The 20,639-nt window shown below is 34.7% G+C and overlaps 1 protein-coding gene across 1 annotated transcript; it reads right to left on the minus strand.

Moving 5' to 3' along the window:
* Positions 1 to 1,143: 1,143 nt before the first annotated feature.
* LOC147615162 (serine carboxypeptidase-like 44) lies at positions 1,144 to 8,803 on the minus strand. The gene is made up of 10 exons (XM_086779168.1): positions 8,273 to 8,803; positions 7,972 to 8,076; positions 7,609 to 7,701; positions 7,316 to 7,408; positions 6,372 to 6,457; positions 5,429 to 5,695; positions 4,910 to 5,058; positions 4,704 to 4,796; positions 4,447 to 4,564; positions 1,144 to 1,514 (listed from the first exon to the last, which is right to left on the minus strand). Exons 1-10 carry the CDS (start codon positions 8,511 to 8,513, stop codon positions 1,347 to 1,349), a joined length of 1,413 nt encoding a protein of 470 aa, XP_086635294.1. The 5' UTR covers positions 8,514 to 8,803; the 3' UTR covers positions 1,144 to 1,346.
* Positions 8,804 to 20,639: the final 11,836 nt, after the last annotated feature.

Raw genomic sequence — 20,639 nt, forward strand, 5'->3', positions numbered from 1 at the left:
TGTTGGTGTTACATGTATTTGTGCCTATTTTACGTTATCGTATTGGGATTAATTGTGTAGGTTTTAATTAATAATTTTAATGACATGGTTGACATTTGTGAGATAGGTGATTAGCAGTGTGATGGGTGTTGTGTTGACTAAGGTGCTACTGCATTAATGATGGTTGTTAAATATAGCACCATATGAACACCAACTATAGTGTTGTACAGAGTATAAGTTTGGTTGGCTGTGTTCCACATTTTTGGATTTGGTATTATTTCATATGTTATGTATCATTGGGCATTTATTCATAAGCTTACATGCTTTAGTCGTTTACTACAAAAAAAAACTCATATGCATGGACATAAGGTTATTTATAAAAAAGGGAAGCCCAATTTTGGTAAGAAAAGATATTATTGGCTACTTGGGCTAATTATGTCAATTCAAGCTATGGTTATATACATGTATATGGTTGCGTAAGTAATACCTCCTTGTCCAAGATCTGGTCAATGGTTTTGGTGGAAATCACTCAAAAAAGGAGTGTATGATATATTAAAATTATTAAGATAAAAATTTTAGTGTTTAATTATTTTAAGTGTATGATGGATTAAAATTATTAGGTAGTCATCTATATTTTAATTCATATTTTATTTAGATATATTATTTTTTATGATAAAAAATAATAATATTTCTAATCTTTAAGGTTTGCAAAATATCACACACACACACACACACACACACACACACACACACACACACACACACACACACACACACACACACACACATGCAAGCACATACGCATGTGTAACTATAAATTTTGTAACAAATAAAATTAGATAAGTTACTTTTTCATCTTAGTTATTTTTTAGTTTGTGTTAAATCTCCAAGTGGGAGACCTTAACTTGTTGTATTACATCTCAAGGAGGAAATTTGAAGATGAATAGGAGAACCTAAAGTTAAGAGAGAGAGAGAGAGAGAGAGAGAGAGAGAGAGAGAGAGAGAGAGAGAGAGAGAGAGATCATCCAAGTGAGGGTATGGTATATAGGATCAAAATAAATTCTCTTTAAAGAATATATTTCATTATGGCAAGAAATTAAATTTTCTCTCTTAGTAAGACAAAAAAGATATATAAGGTTCCATATTAAAACTAGGTGAAAGCTATTTAGTGAATTGATTATGATATAGTATATCAAGCCCCCAATGATAGAACTATAATAAGAGTCATATGACTGAACTATAAAATTGCATGCAGGTTACAAAAATTGATAATAAGAGTCATGCAGATGATAATAAGAGTCATGCAGATGATGGTTACAAAAATTGATAAGCTACAAGGCTAGGTGATTTTTTGTTTATCGGGTAACCTATTGTTCATGTAAGCGAGTTGAAACTCCCAAAGGTAATGACGTGCCCTCTAGGAATGAGATGAAAAGTGTGAGTGCTCGATCTGGATTACTGTAAGGTACCATGTGAGCTGCACCTCTCACAGTTGCATAGCTCAAATTCCCATAACTTTGTGTCCATCCACCCACCTGCACATTAAATCTATTTACTTTACCTCATGTTCAAAGGGAAACACACACACACACACACACACACACACACACACACACGTTCAAAAGGAAGTATCACACATATGTTCAAAAGGAAGCATCACACATATGTTCAAAGGGAAACACACACACAAACATGTTCAAAGGGAAACATCTATTTACTTTACCTCATGTTCAAAGGGAAACATCACACACACACACCACACACTTTTTTTAGTAAAACACACACACACACCCCACACACACACACACACACACACTTGTGTGCTTCCTAACTAGTGTGTATTATGCATGCAAGAATATGCTAGTGGATGAAGGATGCAAAGAGGATGAGGGGGGAGGTTGGATGAAGCTAGGAGAATGAGAGAGAGGATGAAGGAGGCAAAGTGGAAAAGGAGGGGAAGTTGGATGAGGTTAGGAGAAGGGTGGGTGGGCCACATGGAGAGAGAGAGAGAGAGAGAGAGAGAGAGAGAGAGAGAGAGAGAGAGAGAGAGAGAGAGAGAGAGAGAGAGAGAGAGAGAGAGAGAATTCCTATATGCCCACAAAACACTCTATAATACCTCGTTTGTGTGGATAAATAGAGTAGAAAATTTAGAAAAGAATATAGAGGTTCAAAGTATCAAAGATGAATGCATGCTAAAAAGGATGCATTTTTCAAATATCTTGCATGGGGGTGCACACCCATGTATACAACCATGTCAAGTTTATGGGCACATTTTCCTTTTAACGCGTGGCATTAGATTTTAAAGAGAACAATTGTTATGATTTTAAGATGGTTAATAGGAGGGTCACCTTGGAGATTACATTCATCTTGAGTGTTATGATTTCATTGGAGTAGTGTTGAGAGTTTTGAGATAGAAAATTTGGTCCATGATGCTACTTCTGTCCCAAAGTGCTAATCAATGAAGCCTTATTTCGCTTAAGGCTAGAATCAACCAAGGACTTCACTTATTAAAATGCAAAAAAGTGTTTTGGATGTGGGTCAGAGATTGAGCTACTATTCCTTAGACTAAATGTCTTGGAAGCCATCCTCTAGAGTGGCACACTTTGATATGAGCATTGGAACAACATTTGGGCATGAGTGATGGATTCTTGGAGTTACTAAGGTGCATCTTATCAAAGATTTCCAAAATGAAGATGGACAATGAGTGGTCATATGCACATGGGATAGAATTGTATGTGATAAGTGACAACAACGAGAAGCAACCTTATGCTGGCTTTCAAGAAAGCTTGCCTTCCTAAGACATATCTGTTGGGCTAGAGTGCATACTCAACTTTTTCATCAATGTGAAATGTTTACATGAAATGGCATCATCAAACAAAGGAGGCATCATGATCTATGAGGAAGAAAACTCCTTGTGCAATGTGCTATGCTATGGTGATGACATCCTATGGAGCAAGGGCTCATTTTTACATCAATCTTGTGCCACACACTTGGAGGCCAAACAAGCGTGGCCACTTATCTTAATGTTGTATTTGTAGGTCAAAGTGAGAAACTTAAAGCCTATCGAGAAGACATGTGATATGGATGAGTACGTTTGAGAAATCATTGAGAGGGGATTAAGCTAATTTGAGCATGGTGTGAGGCACATTTATCCTTAAGGAAGAGAGAGAGCCCTTGGAGGTTGGATTTGGTTTCAAGGGGGCTATTTAATGAGCTACCACTCTGGCCCATTAGATTGAGGCCATACAAGAGATAATGAGTATAGCCACGTGGTGTGTGAAGGATAAAACCCGATCTTCCATGTGTAAACACAAAAAAGTTAGTGAGAGAGAAACCCATTAGAGCATTACTAACAAGCCTAAGAAAGTTCTTAATGTGAAATATCATCAATAGTAAAAGGCCTTCATGTGAAATACCATCAATAGTTGGTATTGAAAATAATTAATTACATGGTTAATCAAAGAGAGATGACACCTATGATAGCGACTTCTCTTTGTATGCTTATAATTAAGGCTAAGCCCATAAATAAAGGAGGAGAATTGGGGTATTTTTGACAAAGTAGTATCGTGATGAAAACCATGTGTTTGTGAGAGATAAGCTTAAAATTGTAACCATTGGAGAGAACAAGTCTACTTATGGTGCAATGAAAGAGATGTAAAAGTGTGCCAAGAGTTGTTTTAGTGGCAGGGCAACCATTAGAATTGTAGGTAGCCTAAACATGGAAATTTTCTCAGGCACAAAAAGGGTGGCTAACCACAAGGGCCAAGGCATGAAGGTAAAGGGTACATCCTGAGGGTAGATAGGAGGGCAATGATGCTAGTGCAAAAGTCAAGGCCAACAAACAAGGTGTATGCCACTAAAATTGAGAGGGATAGCAAGCTACAATGTGACCTTCAGTGTAGAAATGAAACATAAAGGACTTTTAATAAAGCTTTAGGCCTTTATTCACATAAGGTACTTTCACACATAGAGGTCTTATAAGATATATTCACACGTAAGAAGGTCCTTTAAGTACATTCACACATAATCTTGAATTACAAGGTTTTGGTCCAAAAATCAACGTGGCAAAAGGAATTTTGAATGAATGGATAACCGAAATACACAATCGTGCAAGAGAGAATCTATGTGGAGACGAAGGGCACTATGCATGGATCATAAGTACATACAATTAAGTACATACAATATAGAAGCCTTTCTTAATGAAGAAATTATACATCCAAAAAGAGGCACATATAATATAAAAACCTTTCTTAATCAAGGGTTTAGACATCCAAAAAAGTGGCACACCAACCACCTCCCAACGGAATGGCATTCAAGTAAATGAGCGAAAGAATTTATTTTTTTGTCAAATGTGAATTACTAATGTCAATTCTTTACTAAAATGCGCATGATTTCAAATATATGAGAAACTACTTAAAAAGATTTGTTAAAAGTTTAGAAATTTGAAATGATGGGAGTCGTATGTACCTGTCCATCTTGAAACCAAGCACTATATGGGATAGTGGTTTGCAAGTTTAGAAAACTTGCTAGCTCATTTATTTGCTTCCTTGTACCAATAAATGGCACAACAGTGTCTGCATCACCACTATATATAAACCCACACAATTGCACATTAAAAAGCTTATAGATTGCTTGCATGTTTATGATGTAAAAAGAGAAGATAGATTATCACAATCAAAGTTACCTCTAATCACAACCGAGAAAGTGAGTGGATATATACTCACCTATAAACAAGGACGCGAACACCTTCCTTAAGGATGTGTGCTAGATAAGGCAACATAGAATCATCAAAATTGAATTCCTCATATACTAGAGGTCTGTGAAAAACACATTGAAGGTTGCAATCAATGATCTACCGATTCTCTAAATACACACTTACATCATAAGATAAGGATAAAAAGAGCAACCAAATGTAGTAATGGCTACTTACGCATTACTGCATTCTCCCCAAGTGTAAGGTACCCCTGTGATGTTTGCGTGGAAAGCTTCTTGAACTTCAGGTAGGTTCATGTAACTAGTTATCTCATCATCAATGCAAACATCTAATTGATTTGAAGAGACCATCTTGATATATTGCCTCTACAAGAAGAGAACAAAAGCACACAACTTTAATCACATATAGATTGTGCTAGTTTTGTCTTCCATACATCTCAAACATATATAATCACTAAGCATTTTATTTAAAAAATAATTCGATTAAGCTAAGGACACATTAGACTCAAGATTATTTAAAATAATAAACTATATATGTCATCAAGCTTTCACCAAACTGTATGAGTTGGCCTAGCAATAAATCACTCATGCTTGTAGTAGGAGTTCAAATCCCACCATTAGGAATGAACATTAGAAAGACTATAAGTCTCACCCATGGACTACAAAGAATGGATGATGACTTTAAAAAATGCCAAAAAGTCACAATTGTTTAAAAAAAACATTATAGTTGACTTACCTTAAGTTGCTTCAATCGAAGCTCTTGGAGCATTGAAGCAGGTATGCAGACATCTATGAGAACATCATAAGCATTTATGTAGTTGCTGATTTCTCTATCTGCTTCAAGGAGAGCAAAAACACAAATTTCCGTTGCATACGCAAAGATAGAAAAGTTACAATTGTCCACTAGTACTGAATAAGTGTCATCCGATATGAGTCCATGTGTCCACACATAAAAGTAAGTCGCCTCATCATCAATTAAGCCATTTAATAGCGGATTTCCAATCTACAAGCCAAGGAGTTTCATGCACTTATTAATAATAAAGTAACTTGCCTCATCATCAATTATGTCATTCAATAGCAGATGTCTAATCTCTACAAGTTAAGGAGTTTTAATGCACTTATTAATAATAAATAAATCAAGCTTTTAACTTTAAAGTTTGATTAAATGAAAAATGTTAACATTATAAAGTTCTCTATTTACATGCCAATCTCTTGTTACAAGAGGATATGAATTCGAGATTAGCAATCAAGGTTTTAGCATTAAAATGTACATGATTAGGAAAAAGGGTTTATAAGATAAAATTGGAGTTTAACCTTAATCCAAATTGTTTTTAAAGAAGAAGCTATGATTATTGAGTTGGTGTATGTTGAAGTGACTTATTTTCATATGGAAGCCCAAATCAAGTTCGTATGTGTGTACACACATGCAAGCATATGCAAAGCCTTGGATGCACAAAGAGGAGCAAAGTAATCTACAAAAACTTCTTTTAAAAAAGCTTTAGTGGCTATATGTTGATGTATTTGTCACCACTAACTTGTGATAAGGGACTCGATATCAAGTGTCAACTTGAAGTACATATGTGCTTATGTAGTGTCTTCTACAACATCTCAAACATGTTAGTTCAAAAATTTCCAAGTCACAAGCATCAAGTCTTTGAAAGAAAAGAGTTCACACTTACTGCCAAGGCCTTAAAATTGAAGACTTCCTCGCCGATATCTGTGTTGTAGTCCACAACAAGGGATGCAAGTTGAGGTGCATAGTGTCCTGCAACAACAATGCATATGTGTGCATTATCCCTATATTATAATTCAATATAGAACTTCAAAACAACATAATGTTGATTATTTGATCTTAACTACTTTAGTCTATGAAACTCTCTTTAGAATGAGTTTTGTCCACTTCGTCAAGTGAGAAACCAAATTGAACCCCTTGGAGTTCTTCTACTTGGAAGAATGGTTATGCATATATGTTGTACTTGTTAAGAATTAGTTTCGATGTTAGACGAACGCAAATGCATTTGAGGTTTTGGTAGGCAATTAGGTGACTTACAAGTCTCATAATCCAAAGGTATTAAAAGCTACACTATTGTATATTAGTAAGAGTCATAGCCTTTTGATGAAGAGATTAGCAAACCAAGTATGAAACCATAAATTATGTATTCTACCAAAATAAATGGTAGCATAAAACACTTAAGTCTCTTTCAATTAATTCATGGCTTAAAAAGAAGGCCCAAAGATTGACACGCTTCAAATTGTAAAATATTTACATTTTGCCAATTGCGTGTTAGTGCAGTGGCTAGAATGGCGTTCGAGAGTCCCCGGGTTGTGTGTTCGAATCTCCAAATAGTGAAATATTTACATTTTGCCAATTGTGTGTTAGTGCAGTGGTTAGAATAGAGTTTGAGAGTCCCCAGGTTATGTGTTCAAAACTCTTGTGTATGCGAGCGATGGCACTTGTGTGTGGGGGTGATAACATGTGTACTTTCTACTTTCAAACCAAGATTTTTTTTTCTAAAAGCAGAATAAATATTTACACTTTAAATAGTTTTTATCTTTAAACACTGGTTGAATGCAAATTTGTATCTTCCAAAAAAAAACAGGAAGAGAAATTGGGGGAAATTACCTGCGTAGCTTTCTCCTGTTATGAAAAACTCTCTTGACTTGTACTCGGGGAATTCCTCAAACCAATTTTGCAAAAATACAAAATTATCTAGAGCTGCCCAAAAGAAGAGAGGGAAAATACAAGGCAAAAAAAATTTCAGCTGCTTTTTTTTTCCCTTTTCTGCATATTTTGAAATAAAAAAATGATATCATTTCTTTCATTGAGTTGCTAATAAAGAATGCAATTACCAGTTAATGTATGAAATAAAAAAATGATAGTCATTTAATTTAGTTGCTAATAAAGAATGCAATTACCAGTTAATGTATCATTAGTGAGGAGATCCGAGCTTGTATTGGAGTATGACCACCCCACTCCAGCAGGGGAATCCAAGTAAAGAACGTTTGATACTGTGGTCAGCATTATGCCCAATGAACACTAATCTCAGCTTATCACCACCCAATTAACACTAATCTCAGCTTATCATCTCACATAATGCTAATCTCCACAACCTCAGCTCCTCTGAGTCTGACACAGTCGTTTAATTAAGAAGCTATCATAAAACGGCAATGGAAGATTGACGAGCTACTTATCAAAAATCAGCATTTTAAGAAGGTGATTAATCGTTTGGAAAGCAATTCAGGAGGTAGTTTAGCATCAAAATGAACGTAATTAAGAACCTCTGTTCCACGAGTAAGGATTGATCACTAGTGTGCCATTGCGAGTGGGGCGGAAGGGACCATTCTCTGTGAAAGCTCCCAGCCCCACTGAGCTGCAGCCAGGTCCTACAAGAACATGGACACATCAGAGAAGCTCAAAAAATCAAGCTTAAGTGTTAGGCTAATTCCACTTAAGCAATCAATTTAGCTGTAATGAGCGTGGATTCAAAGGCAGGAAAACAATTGATTGATTAGTGAATGATTTGGTGATTAATTGAGTGGGTGTGTATCGATTAAGCGATTCAATTAGCTGGTTAATCACCTCCATTGAGCCATAATGTGAGGGGCTTGGATGGGGGGTCTTGTTGAGCTTCGACGAAGTAGTAGAAGAAGCTGCGCCCAGCAAGGGGGTCAATGGTGACATAGCCTGAGTATTGCTTAAAAGAGACAGGGGGCTGGCCAGGAAGGGAGGTGATAAGGTCAGCAGAAGGTGCACCTAAGGTCCCCCTTCCTAGCACTAACAAACACATGAAAACCACTAGAATTAGTGGCATCCTGGGCATGCTTACCCTCCTCCTCTCCAAGGCGGCCCCTCCTCCTACTACACTATGCCCTCCTTTCCTCTTCTTTTTTTCCTCTCAATGCATCTTGTATAAGAAGTAGTGATTTTATTTTAATTTTCCAATTCTCAAATTAAAATTTTCATACCCCTTGTTCTAATTAAACAATAACAATTTTTCCATATGCCACAAAGTCCCAAGGTGAGAAAAGCTCTAAAAATGCATGCCCCCCTCTTAAATTATAGTACCAACCTCCAAGCATTTCATGCTTTCCAATGTTCTACCACTAGTGTGCTTTTTGCCTCTCTCGCTAGCACTAACTCCACACACCATTTAATCTAGTGTCCAACGTTTTCCTTGCCCCTCTCCTCACATCACAACATGCATGCTTGCTTTAATGCATTTTTTTTTTGTCATCTAGGGCATTGTAGGCTTTTCAAAGTACTCCACTCATTGAAGGCCCACATGACTTTATTCTACATATAGATGGATATTTTTTTAAGTTTGTGAATGGTGTGAAAGGTGTGTGGCTTGGTTAATAAATGCGTGTGAAACCCTTGTGTGGCCTTGCTGAAATAAATGCATTTCTATATTAACCATGGTGGTGGTAGGATCATGGATGGGCAATCGAGTCTTTGGCTACCCACTCACCCACCATGGTGGGGGCTAGCTCCTTTTGTAACCGTATATCAACAAAAACAAGTGCAAGATATGAAAATCATGTATAGAGAAGGTTGTCCTGAACTTGATAACTCCTTCTAAAAAGTGTAAAACCATCGCAAGAATTGATGTTATGTGCGTTTACTCATACCAAGGCTCCAATTTATCTCCATCCTCACAAACTTCTTGCAAGGTGTGCCAACTACAAAGAATGGTGCATTTTACACAACATGTCAATTGTTATGACAACCAACTAAAATAAGACTTACTTCATGATAATTAAGGCCTAAGGACATTTTGTAGCACCAACTTAAGACCTAAGTCTTGTCCTCAAATTTTTGGTCATGCAAGTTAAAATAGCATCACCTTGCATAAGAGGAGCTTTTATTGTGTGATGGCTCAAATTCGACATGTAAAGTAGTGGCACCCTTTTCCACCAATGTGTCAAATTAAGGTCATTTTTACCCCCAAATTAAAGCATGAAGGTAAAACATGGAAAGGCATCTACAAAGAATATGCTCCAAAGCATGTGACATGGAGTTTGAGGACTGGTAAAGATTGAGGAGATTCCAAGCTATCTAGTTACTTGTCCTCCTTTGGTTGTAATTGGCAATGCCCACTTTTGTCTAGTTGTTATGATGATTTTAGGTGATTTTTCTCTCACAAAACATTGAACTATTGCAAACACAACTATCTTACTAAGTGTGAGAAGTGTTATGAAATTAGCACATATCTAATCTACATTACTACTATGGAAAGGGAGAGAATTTACATGGCAATGTATGGCCTCTCACATTTCTTTTATATTAGATGTCGGGAATATGTGTAGCCATGTGGAGGTCATTGGAGGTGTTTTAGGACGAAAGAGAGAGGTAGATAGATAGATGGATAGATAGATAGAGAGAGAGAGAGAGAGAGAGAGATAGATAGATAGAGAGAGAGAGAGAGAGAGAGAGAGAGAGAGAGAGAGAGAGAGAGAGAGAGAGAGAGATTCTTTTATCCACCCTAATAAGATTTTATGGAAAGGAGATTTGTACTCCTCTCATCAAAAATTTTCATAATAAAATGGAAAAAATGTTTCTGTAATTTTCTTATCATACCTATATGTTGTCAAATAAACAATAAATAATAAAAAAAGAATAAGATTAAAAGTTGTGATAGGGTTGATTAGCATTCTAAAAAATTTAATAGCATTAGAAGAGATAGTCATTAGGAGAAATTTGGACTCAAAATGGGCCCTTTAAGGATTTCTACACGTTCTCTCTGAACAAAAATGGGTGTATGGTGAAATTTTTGCAAATCAACTCAGAAGTGAGCGGACTTTGGACATTTGGAAACTACTCTATCATTGGAAAGGTCTCAAAGAGTAGATTCCAAATGTCCAAAGTCCGCTCACTTCTGAGTTGATTTGTAAAAATTTCACCATGCACCCATTTTTATAGAGAGAGAACGTGTAGAAATCCTTTAAGGGCCCATTTTGAGTCCGAACTCCCCCTAATAAGTATGTATTTTCATCAACTTGTGGATGTTACCCAAATCTAACGGAGGAAATGTTGTCATGTAGTGTAATGAGAGGCAACACATTCAATATTTGTGCTTTTTGCAAAAGAATATTTTTTACATATATGCATGCATATGTATGTATCTATGCATAGATATATGCATGTATGTATATATGCATATATATGTATATGTACACACACACATTAAACATTAGAATTAGTGTCCATGATTCAAATTGAGCATTATATATATATATATATATATATATATATGTATGTATGTATGTATGTATGTATGTATGTATGTATGTATGTATGTATGTACACACACACACACACACATTGAACATTGTCCATGATTTAAATTGAACATTGTTTAACTTGGGTACTCAAGGATTCTCTACATTGGGGGTTTTTTTGGCGAGCATTTTCAAGCGTGCGCTTTTTGGGAATCGAGCAAGCAGATTCGAAAAAGATACCCCCTCCTTGAAGAGAAAGAGGGGCGAAGCAAGTTGGAGAGAGCAACATGACATAATTATTTAAGAGGGAGAGAGCGATAGTGAGCCAGAGGGAGTGAACACAGAAAAACATGTCAACATCACATCCTCTATATTGAGGTTATTGGTTCAAATTGAAATAAAACCAAGATCATTTCATGACAACTTCCACATATAGAAATGTGAAAACTATCATCTTTACTACTATGGGCCTCGCTTGTTTTCAAGGGTATAGGCACAAAGTAAGCGAACGGTGTTTGTACCCTTCCACACTTCCTCTAGCAAGACACGTTCAGACGATTCATCAATAAAACCATGGGCTCGCCATATCACAATTAAGCCCACCACTTTGTCCTTAACTTAAGAAATAGCATCATCATTTCCAAGAAGCGAAAAGGATGTGAGACCTTTCCATGCTTCTGCACCATCTATGGTCTTCTGCTTGACCTCTACATTGGTGGCCTCCCTCTAAATACGCGCAGCAACAACTTCAATGCTAACATTTGATGAGGCCATCACAAATGAAACGAAGAAGGGTTTAGGGTGGTGTACTCCACTAACAAGGCTTGGTGGTTAGCAATGGTGTATAACAAAGCGATTTGGAGCTTGCCTCTATATTTATAGCAGTGGGGGAAGTGCACTCTTCTTTTCTAAAACAAACAAAAGAAAAAGCAATATTTGGAGCTTGCCTCTATATTTATAGCAGTGGGGGTCTAAAACAAACAAAATAAAAAGCAATATTTATCTTTTTTAATGTTAATAATAAAGGCATATTTCCTCGATTTTCTACACCACAATAATGTATTGGAGCATATTTACCCTTTCTCTTCTCTCCTCTTGCACGATTTCAAACCCATGAATGCTCGTACATGACAACATTCTACAATACCGGACCTGCTTGAAAATGCACAACCCATATCAAGAGGGGGGGAGAGGGAGAGGAGGGGGGGTGGGGGGAGATAGACATTGTACAATTAAACCCTCTACAATGAGGTTACTTCCACAAAGGTTATATAGGTCTCAAAATACTAGAGGTCTGTAAGATTCCTCCCTCCAGCTTTTGAGGTGCACAGGTGTAAGAACCTTCCCTTCCGATCTTAAAATTATTCCCCTCTCAAATAAAAGAAAGATCCTATTTTACCCTATTTTGGCTTGGAGAGAGAAAATTTCTAGAGGTAGGTAATTCAAAATTGAGATATTTTTGGATATAAAAATCCTCCTAGTGTCTAAAATGGTTTCCCCTGAAACAGAAATTCAAAAAGAACTTTCTAATGTGCAATTGGAATTAATTGAAAATAGGTATAAAGGACCTTAGTCTAAGGGTCCATATTTTCAGAAATTTTAGTATTATGGTCTAATTAAGGTTCCTATGGGCCAATAGGATCAATCCAAGTGTAGGGAGGAGATAAATTGAAGAATAAAAGAAAAACCCCTCAAAAATGAGTAAATTCTCACATAAGATGAAGAGTGGACTAAGGACCAAAGAAAAGAATTAAAAAATTAAATTTTGACACCTCAGTGTAGGGATCTCCCCTCATGAAGTAGGCACCTTTTTCTCATCATTACCCCCAATTTTTAATCAATAAAATGAGATATTTTCATCTCTCCTCTCTCCCGTTTCAAAACTAGATCCAAAAAGTAAGCTGAACTGACCCAAAAATATTCAAAAATTGACCAAACTAATCTCAAAAATTCTATAATCAGTTTGCTTGGTTAGAGGCTCACTTTTTTCTATAAATAGAAGCCTCCCTTTTTGTAAAAGCTTAATGGTGTTTATGCACTGTTACTCTACTCTCCTATTGTCGTGAGCCATCTACATTGAATTTTTTAATAATTCAATTGTTTTTGGCCTAATCCTCTCCAAAGTGAATTGGTGGCCACTCTTGCTTCAAGACTTGCACTTGGATCATAGAGACCAATGCTTTTTTCCTCATTGAGAGGCACAGCCGTGGATTCTTTTCCATAGAGCAATTTGTATTCGGGATTTACTTCATCTATCGTCCCATAACAAAATTGAGTCTTGTTTTAGGGATCCATCACTCTAACCTAACCCCATCCATCCCGTGGGTTAGCCAACCGCCCAACCATTGTAGTGATGGGATCCATTTAAGAATTTGGTTAGGTTTTGTCCTGGGTACCAGGGAAAAGAGTTCCCAGGTCCCCTAGCCGGATATTCATGCAAACTTAGAACTAGTCACACCACTTACACACCCAATATGAAATTGTCTTTTTTACAGATTCAGTTGTCTTTAAAAAAAATCTTTTAATGAAACTATAGTATCATTGATCGTAATCCTCCAAAAAATATCCGGTTAAATCCTAATTTCTAATTTTTCCTTCATCGGTGTATCTATGGCATCATTGGCAACCAGAACACTCACCACTTGTCCACTCAGGGGCCTTTTTGATAGTTCCTAGCTTATAGTAACCAATAATATTTTCACTTATAAAAAACAAAATGGAATCTCCGCCGTTGAAGATCAGCAAGATCAACCAACAGATCCATATAAAAGAGCCATGGACTCATCCGTTGAGAACTAGCAAGGTCAATCAACCAGATCCATGCCCAAATTCAGAAAACAACTCTTACTCCTTGTTCTAATATCTTCCCCGAGGCACGTGTGAGTATCTTCGGTGACCCAGAGCCCGAGCACCGTATGGTCAGCACCCTCTCCTTCACAAGTCACCTAGCGCTTCACTCATAGGCCACTTCCTTAGTCCCTCATCCAGCGTATCGGAAGCTCACCATTTAAATCGAATCGAGGCTGGTCATCAAGACCTCAGCCGACCTTGCTATGCGAGACGTCCTCCATTGACTCTCCGTCAGGTGTTGCAACTTTATCAGGTAGGTCTCCACGACCTCATTCATAAGATGGTCAAAATGCTTTCCTAGCATTCTTGGCATAAAATAATCATTTAAAAACTGGTCACATAAATATAGTTTCTAACGAACTCTCGTCTTTCCACATCAATCCACATTATTTAATCCACATCCATTTCATATGTATTCCCATTCTCATCCAATCACATCATTTTCATCTCATCACATCTTTCCTTATTTATCCTCATTAGATCTCATCCACTTGCATCTACCCATATCCTTATCTCATCACATCACATTCATTCACATCTCATCCATTCACATCACATCTCATTCATTTACATCTATCCCGTTTCACATCACATTCATTCACATCACATATCATCCATTCACATCTAATATCATTCATTCACATCACATATCATCCATTCACATCTATCCCAATATGTACATCACATCCATTTCACATCACATCTCATTCATTCACATCCCGATTCACATCACATCACATCTCATCCATTCACATCCTGCATCTCTCATCGTACAATCCGTGTGAATATAAAGCGATAAAAATTTCTCTCTTAGAGTATTTAATTATTCATTTATCAAATACTCATAAAATTTAAACATAAAATTTAAGAGAATTCTAATTTTGATATAAAATTCTTTATGCATCTATTTATGCATAAAAATTAACTTCAATGGAAATAACACTTTTATATAAAATAAAAATCCTTTTATGCATCTATTTATGCATAGAATCAATTTGAATAACACTTTTATAATAAAAAAAATTTCTTTATGCATCTATTTATGCATAAAAATTAATTTTTATAAGAATAACGCTTTTATAATAAAAAAAATTCTTTATGCATAAAAATTAAATTTAATAAGAATAACACTTTTATAATTTAAAAAAATCCTTTATGCATCTTTCTATGCATAGAATCAATTTTAATAAAAATAACACTTTTATAATAAAATAATTTCCTTTATGCATCTTTCTATGCATAAAAATAAAATTTAATAAGAATAATACTTTTATAATAAAAAAATTTCCTTTATGTCTTTCTATACATAAAAATCAAATTTAATAAGAATAACACTTTTATAATAAAATAATTTTCTTTATGCATCTTTCTATGCATAAAAATGAAATTTAATAAGAATAATACTTTTATAATGAAAAAATTTTCTTTATGTCTTTCTATACATAAAAATCAAATTTAATAAGAATAACACTTTTATAATAATAAAAATTTCTTTATGCATAAAAATCAAATTTAATAAGAATAACTCTTTTATAATAAAAAAATTTCCTTTATGCATCTTTCTATGCATAAAAATCAAATTTAATAAGAATAACTCTTTTATAATAAAAAAATTTCCTTTATGCATTTTTCTATGCATAGAAATCAATTTTTTATAAGAATAACACTTTTGTAATTAAAAAAAATTTCTTTATGCATAGAAATCAATTTTAATAATTAATATAAGTGATATCCATGCATATTCATAGGTGAATATGTACATGGAGTAATTAGAATATTTCTTTTCGATGCAAAAATGGTGGGAATTACTCTTTTGAAATAACATAAAAATAAACTTTCTTTTTCACAAAATTTTGGAAAATTTTACCCCATAACCTCATTTGTATGGCTGACCATTTCTCATTTTTATCTTTATTTATTTAACTTAATTAACCCAATTTAGAATTATAGCACTCTAATCTACACAATTTTCTAAATTCAAGAGAGTAAACAATAAGAAGGGTTTAATTAATCACATAGTTAATCTTTCTAGAATTGAGAAAGGTTGGAATGTAAAGAAGAGAAGGGGGTGGCTTTTTTATCAAAGGCATAGCATTTGAATTGAATTCAAACATTTGCAAAACTTAAAAATCAAGAAAACCATAGTTTTTTCATTAAAAATTCATAAACAAAGTAAGAAAATTAGCTTACATAGAGCTTGTAAGCTCTCCTTTGACTTGAGGGATTGAGGGTTCTACTCTTGTTTGAAGCAAGAGTGGCCACCAATTCACTTTGGAGAGGATTAGGCCAAAAACAATTGAATTATTAAAAAATTCAATGTAGATGGCTCAAGACAGGAGTAGAGGGTTCTACTCTTGTTTTCTTTTCCTTGATCTGATTATGGGACTTAAGGGTTCGATCAGATCAGTTCAGTTAGTTAAGGCTCTTGACTACGTTAGAGTAAAAATACCCCAGAGGAATCACCCGTGCTTTCCGGGAGAGGGAAGTTTTCTGGGTTTGGTTTTGGGAAGAATCGAGGGATTAGTCTCTTGTCCGGATATACGTGGGTGAGGCCCGGAGTGAGGACCCTGCCCTGTGCAAGAAGTGCTACTTCCGCTACTAGTACCCCAGAATTCATTACGCTAAGGGGACAGGGATCTTTTAGCTGGTATGAGAGCGAATTGGCTAAAGTGGATCAACTAAGAAGCCAAAAATGTCAAAAATTTATGAAGTAACAATAAAAAGTTAAAAATGTGATGAAATTCATACAAATGGATATTCAGACTGAAATTCATAAATTTGTAATTGGGTCTTTAGATGGAAGTACCGCAATTGCATGGAATCCCTGACTTGCTTGAGGCCTAGACATGATGGTATTTATCTTATAATTCCAAGGACCGTGACTACCTGTATATACCGTATAACTGCAGATGTTTACTGGCAGTATATACGAATAAATCTAAGCCCTTGAAGTTATAAGCAAAAATGCTATCCAGTTGATGAATTCAAATGTGGTTGATATGATTTTAAAACTCTGGTTGAGAACTGATGAGTTGATTTGGATTCTGATTGAAAAATGATGATTCTTGAATTTTGGTTAAAAAGTGATAAGCTAAGCAAAACCACAATGAGGATGAATGGGACGAGTCCCTGTGATGATGTTCGTAACTGGAATGATGATAATGACTTCAGCAAATCACTATGAGATTAGTGGATTGTGCTAATAGATTGCTTACTGTTAACACTTGACCCAGTGGATCAAGTTAAGGGATGACAAATTAAAAATCTGTATAATTGAAATTCCCATGGAGGATTGTTTAGATGGAAATTTCGATCTAATGGACCATTATTGTGTTAAAGATATGAATGATATGATCTGAATAAATTGTTATCTGATGATGAGTTCTATATAAGGGATATTATCCCAGGACTTTGTTGGGTTCACCAGACTATAAGGAACCCCAGAATCAATTGGATCTTAAGGGAAAGAGTTGTCCTCTAGTTTGCGAGATGAGGACATCTTGTGTTTTTTAAGTGGGGTAGGATGTAAGATTTCTCCCTCCAGCTTTTGAGGTGTACAGGTGTAAGAACCTTCCCTTCTGATCTTATAATTATTCCCCTCTTTGAAATAAAAGAAAGATCATGTTTTACCTTGTTTTAGCTTGGAGAGAGAAAATATCTAGAGGGAGATAATTCAAAATTGAGATATTTTTGGATATAAAAATCCTACTAGTGTCTAAAATGGTTTTCCCTAAAACAGAAACTCAAAAAGAACTTTCCAATGTGCAATTGGAATTAATTGAAGATAGGTATAAAGGACCTTAGCCTAAGGGTCCAAATTTTCAAAAAAAATAGATTATGGTCTAATTAAGGTTCCTATGGGCCAATAGGATTAATCCAAGTGTAGGAAGGAGATAAATTGAAGAATAAAAGAAAAACCCCCAAAAATGAGTAAATTCTCACATAAGATGAAGAGTGGACTAAGGACCAAGAAAAGAATTAAAAAACTAAATTTTGACACCTCAGTGTGGGGATCTCCCCTCATAAAGTAGGTGCTTTTTTCTCATCACATTACCCCAATTTTTAATCAATAAAATGAGATATTTTTATCTCTCCTCTCTCCTATTTCAAAACTAGATCCAAAAAGTAAGTTGAACTGACCCAAAAATATTCAAAAATTGACCAAACCGATCTGAAAAATTCTAGAATCAGTTTGCTTGGTTAGAGGCTCACTTTTTCCTATAAATAGAAGCCTTCCCCTTTGTAAAAGCTTAATGGTGTTTATGCCCTATTACTCTACTCCTGTCCTGAGCCATCTACATTGAATTTTTTAATAATTCAATTGTTTTCGGCCTTATCCTCTCCAAAGTGAATTGGTGGCCACTCTTGCTTCAAACAAGAGTAGAACCCTCAATCCCTCAAGCCAAAGGAGAGCTTACAAGCTCTATGTAAGCTAATTTTCTTACTTTGTTTATGAAATTTTAATGAAAAATCTATGGTTTTCTTGATTTTTATGTTTTGAAAATGTTTGAGTTAAATTCAAATGCTATGCCTTTGATAAAAAGGCCACCCCCTTCTCTTCTTTACATTCCAACCTTTCTCAATCCTAGAAAGATTAACTATGTGATTAATTAAACTCTTCTTATTGTTTACTCTCTTGAATTTAGAAAATTATGTAGATTAGAGTGCTACAATTCTAAATTGGGTTAATTAAGTTAAATAAAGAAAGATAAAAATGAGAAATGGTCAGCCATACAAATGAGGTTATGGCAAAATTTTCCAAAATTTTATGAAAAAAGAAAATTTGTTTTTATGTTATTCCAAAAGAGTAACTCCCACTATTTTTGCATCTAAAAGAAACATTCTAATTACTCCATGTACATATTCACCTATGAATATGCATGGATACCACTGATATTAATTATTAAAATTTATTTCTATGCATAGAAAGATGCATAAAGAAAAATTTTTTATTATAAAAGTGTTATTCTTATTAAAATTGATTTCTATGCATAGAAAGATGAATAAAGGAAAATTTTTAATTATAAAAGTGTTATTCTTATTAAATTTGATTTCTATGCATAGAAAGATACATAAAGGAAATTTTTTAATTATAAAAGTGTTATTCTTATTAAATTTGATTTCTATGCATAGAAAAATGCATAAAGAATTTTTTTTATTATAAAAGTGTTATTCTTTTTAAATTTGATTTCTATGCATAAAAAGATACATAAAGAAATTATTTTATTATAAAAGTGTTATTCTAATTAAATTTGATTCTATGCATAGAAAGATGCATAAAAGAATTTTTTTAATTATAAAAGTGTTATTCTTATTAAATTTGATTTTTATGCATAGAAATATGCATAAAGAAATTTTTTTAATTATAAAAGCGTTATTCTTATAAAAATTGATTTTTATGCATAAGTAGTTGCATAAAGAAATTTTTTTTATTATAAAAGTGTTATTCAAATTGATTCTATGCATAAAAGGATTTTTATTTTATATAAAAGTGTTATTCCCATTGAAGTTGATTTTTATGCATAAATAGATGTATAAAGAATTTTTATATCAAAATTAGAATTCTCTTAAGTTCTATGTTTAAATTCTATGGGTATTTGATAAATGAATAATTAAATACTCTAAGAGAGAAATTTCTATCGTTTTCTAATCACACGGATTGTAAGAAGAAAATTCTGGAAATCTATCGAGATCGAAATATTCAGATAAATGATTAATTTATTCCTAATTGGAATTCGTATCTAATTTATTCCTAATTGGAATTTATTCCTGATTGGAATTCGTATCTAATTTATTCCTGATTGGAATTCGTATCTAATTTATTCCTAATTGGAATTCGTATCTAATTTAGAAATGAGTTAAGTGAATATTCAAAGAAAGAAATTCAATAAAATAGCAACTGAATTATCAAACCTTTTCGAGAAAGATAGTTCAGGAAAAATCTTATCCGACTCGAACTTTGAATCAGACTATGACCAAGACCAAACTCTTTCGTCAGTTTCGAGGAAAGAAGGTGTGACCAGTTTAGAAAAATACACTCAAAACTCCACCAAATCTTAAACTAAGCTTGAGACCCTTCAAATTGATCTGTGGATCAAGGTAATAGAATTCGAGGAATGCTGGTATGAAATTTAGAATTTCGATCAAGAAGTTTTGGGATACTGATTCAAGAAATACTCCTTGTATTCAAAAGAAAAATCAAACTGAAAACTTGCATAGAAATCCTGTTTTTCTTAAAAGGACTATCTTATGCCTGAATGGATGGATGGATGTGAATGTGTATGTGAAGAATGGATGTGGATGTGTATGTGATGAAAATGGATGTGAATGTGTATGTGAAGAATGGATGTGGATGTGTATGAAAGAATCGATGTGGATGTATGTGAAAGAATGGATGTGAATGTGTAGGGCCTTTTCCATAGTTCCTAGCTCGTAGTAACCGATAATATTTTCACTTATGAAAATCAAAATGGAATCTCCATTGAAGATCAGCAAGATCAACCACCAATCCATATAAAAGAGCCATGGACTCATCCGTTGAGGACTAGCAAGGTCAATCAACCAGATCTATGCCCGAATTCAGAAAACAACTCTTACTCCTTGTTCCAATATCTTTCCTGATGCAGGTGCGGGTATCTTCAGTGACCCAGAGCCCGAGCACCGTATGGTCAACACCCTCTAGGATCCTTCGCAGGTCACCTAGCGCTTCACTCATAGATCGCTTCCTTAGTCCCTCATCCACTGTACCGGAAGCTCACCATTTAAATCGAACCGAGGCTGCTCAAGACCTCGGTCGACCTTGCTATGCGAGATGTCCTCCATTGACTCTCCATCAGCTGTTGCAACTTTATCGGGTAGGTCTCCACGACCTCATTCAC

This window comes from Cibotium barometz, chromosome 40 (genome assembly GCF_041138505.1).
Source record: "Cibotium barometz isolate CiBa-2024 chromosome 40, ASM4113850v1, whole genome shotgun sequence".
NCBI classification, from domain to species: domain Eukaryota; kingdom Viridiplantae; phylum Streptophyta; class Polypodiopsida; order Cyatheales; family Cibotiaceae; genus Cibotium; species Cibotium barometz.

Coding starts and splice junctions, on each gene's coding strand:
- LOC147615162 (XM_086779168.1), bottom strand. CDS start 8,513: ATGCCCAGGATGCCACTAATTCTAGTGGTTTTCATGTGTTTGTTAGTG. Junction 5,696..6,371: donor TCAATTTTAAGGCCTTGGCA/GTAAGTGTGAAC, acceptor CTTGGCTTGTAG/ATTGGAAATCCGCTATTAAA. Junction 4,797..4,909: donor TGGGGAGAATGCAGTAATGC/GTAAGTAGCCAT, acceptor TGTTTTTCACAG/ACCTCTAGTATATGAGGAAT.